Source organism: Nansenia antarctica (genome assembly GCF_963989245.1).
Source record: "Nansenia antarctica genome assembly, chromosome: 2".
NCBI classification, from domain to species: domain Eukaryota; kingdom Metazoa; phylum Chordata; class Actinopteri; order Argentiniformes; family Microstomatidae; genus Nansenia; species Nansenia antarctica.
The window spans coordinates 65,015,615-65,018,114 of record NC_137675.1 but is presented as its reverse complement, the minus strand read 5'-3'; the positions used below and the strand labels follow the sequence as shown (position 1 = coordinate 65,018,114).

General features: G+C 44.4%; 1 protein-coding gene across 1 annotated transcript in view; it reads left to right on the top strand.

Annotated features, from left to right (window-relative positions):
• Window positions 1-2,500, top strand: part of LOC308150443 (structural maintenance of chromosomes protein 2-like) — a gene marked incomplete at both ends in the record, with an annotated part of 31,551 nt that overhangs the window by 25,667 nt on the left and 3,384 nt on the right. Inside the window, 3 exons of the mRNA XM_080523272.1 lie at window positions 1-35; window positions 1,681-1,755; window positions 2,215-2,325. The exon at window positions 1-35 is cut by the window's left edge and continues 115 nt beyond it. Coding sequence (XP_080379398.1) covers window positions 1-35; window positions 1,681-1,755; window positions 2,215-2,325 — 221 coding nt within the window. The remainder of the gene's footprint in view (window positions 36-1,680; window positions 1,756-2,214; window positions 2,326-2,500) is intronic.

Genomic DNA, 2,500 nt, shown 5'->3' with positions numbered 1-2,500 from the left:
TAGACACCATGGCCGTCAGTGTGGCGGAGAACAAGGTAGGACTCAGACCTGGGTCTCCCCTCCTAGCTCACTGAGCTAAAGCCACACACGATCAGGTAGACACTGTGTCATGTGTGTGTGTCTCTCTCTCTCTCTCTCTGTGTCTCTCTGTGTGTCTCTCTCTCTGGTAACAGTTTTGAGGTGTGTGTGTGTGTCGTATGTACGTCTCCATGGTACAGTACTGAGCTGTGTGTGTGTGTGTGTGTGTGTGTGTGTGTGTGTGTGTCGTGTGTACGTCTCCATGGTACAGTACTGAGCTGTGTGTGTGTGTGTGTGTGTGTGTGTGTGTGTACGTGTCCATGGTGACAGTACTGAGCTGTGTGTGTGTGTACTATTTTAAAATGTAAATGTAAATGTAAATGTGTGTGTGTGTCGTGTGTACGTCTCCATGGTACAGTACTGAGCTGTGTGTGTGTGTGTGTGTGTGTGTGTGTGTGTGTCGTGTGTACGTCTCCATGGTGACAGTACTGAGCAGTGTGCTGTAGCCTGTGACTCCACACAGAGTGATGAGAGGGTTCCTGCCGACAGGGCCTGTAGAGGTGTCGGGTCTCCTGTGCGATGGTTCCCTACATACTAATACCTAGTGATACATAGTAGGGCTGGGACGACGCGTCGACTTGCGTAATGTGCGTCGGTGCGTCGCAAAAAACAACAACATCTAGCTGCAATTGCGGCACTGCGCCGACGTGGTGGCGGGGGCGCTGTTTCGCAAATAAGTTAGCTTTCGTTTTTGCTAGCGAAACAGCTGATAGTTGATGTTGACTGCTCAAGGAGAATACATATTTGAAAGTACAGAATGCCTGAGAGCCTTATATTGCATTATATTATATTATATTTTGAATGGTCATCTGGTGCCTGAATATTGTGTTTTCCTTTACATAAATAATGACATTTCCACCATAAATTGATGCAGAAAGGTCACAAATTGGTGCATATCAATTCACCAGATTGCAAGAAATTAAGTGTTTGATGTTTAAGGACCCCCAGACAGCCCTGCTTCATGGGTCCCCCCCGATGTCAAACACCACTGGTACCACCACCGCCTCATTTTGAGCCAGGAAAAACCCTGATGGCCATGTTGGCATTCAAGTTGGCTAAACATAGCAGTGAGTCTGCCCTGTGTCTGGGGCTGTTTGACAGAGGCAGTTACAGTAGTAGTAGTAGTAGTAGTAGTAGTAGTAGTAGTAGTAGGTCGCCGAATTAAAGGTGTCTGTGTTTAATTGCGGGCCCACAGACAGCCCCCATACATCAGCTGATCATTTAAAGGGGCGGCCGTCTGAGTAATGTGCATGTCACACGCTGCTTTGTTTTATAAGAGCAGCAGCTATTACCCAGAGTGCTTTATAAAGACACTGTTAAACAGAGAGAGACAATACAGCCATTATTTTGGGGAAAATTAAGTGATACATTAATCGAACAGCAAAAACAAATATCGTTAGACTAATCGTTAAATTAGTCGTTAGACTAATCGACTAACCGAAAAAATAATCGCTAGATTAATGGGACAGCCCTAATACATAGTCTAATAGTCTGATACCAATATATACAGTACCAGTCAAAGGTTTGGACACACTTTCCCATTCAGGTGAAACTGTATCATCTCAATAACCTCATTCTCTCCACCCCCCAACCCCCTTCTAGGAAGCCGTGCGTAAGGCGCGAGAGGAGTTGACCAAACAGAATGAGGTTATCTTGGCTCAGGACAATGAGATTAAGGTGATTATTTAGTAGTACTGTATATGTTAATAAACAGGGAGATTAAGGTGCAAAGTATTCTCATCAACCGTACTGCTAATTTGGGAGGACAATTCTACAATAATTGTATTAATGCCGTGCTTTTCTCCAAGATATCACGAAGCTATACTAAGTTTGTTAGTCGGTGAATGACTAGTCACTTTTGATAACCCAATATCATAGACGTTATTGATGTATCCTTTGCCTTTGGTGCAAAACTTACTGACTATCACTTTTCATATACACAATATATTGTTGTCTTTCTGTTCCAATTTAAAATATATATAAAGGAAAACAAAAGTAAGAACCTACAAAGTAAAAAAGCACAGATACATACAAACAAACCTAAACATGTGATGGTGATAGTGTGTACTGTATGTATTGTGATGTTCACTGTCGTCCGTGTCGATAAAGTTTGTGGAATGTGTTTGAATGTGACAGGGTAAGAGCACGGAGGCCAAGCGGATGAGGGGGAAGACCAACGAGGCGCAGCTGAATATCAAGGAGCTGGAGCACAAGCACCACAAGGAGAGCCACGACGCCGACGCCAAGGTACACACACACACACACACACACACACGTGTACACACATACACACACACACACACACACAGACACACACACACACACACAGCACGCACGTACACACACACGTGTACACACATACACACACACGTGTACACACATACACACACACACACGTGTACACAGACACACACACACACAC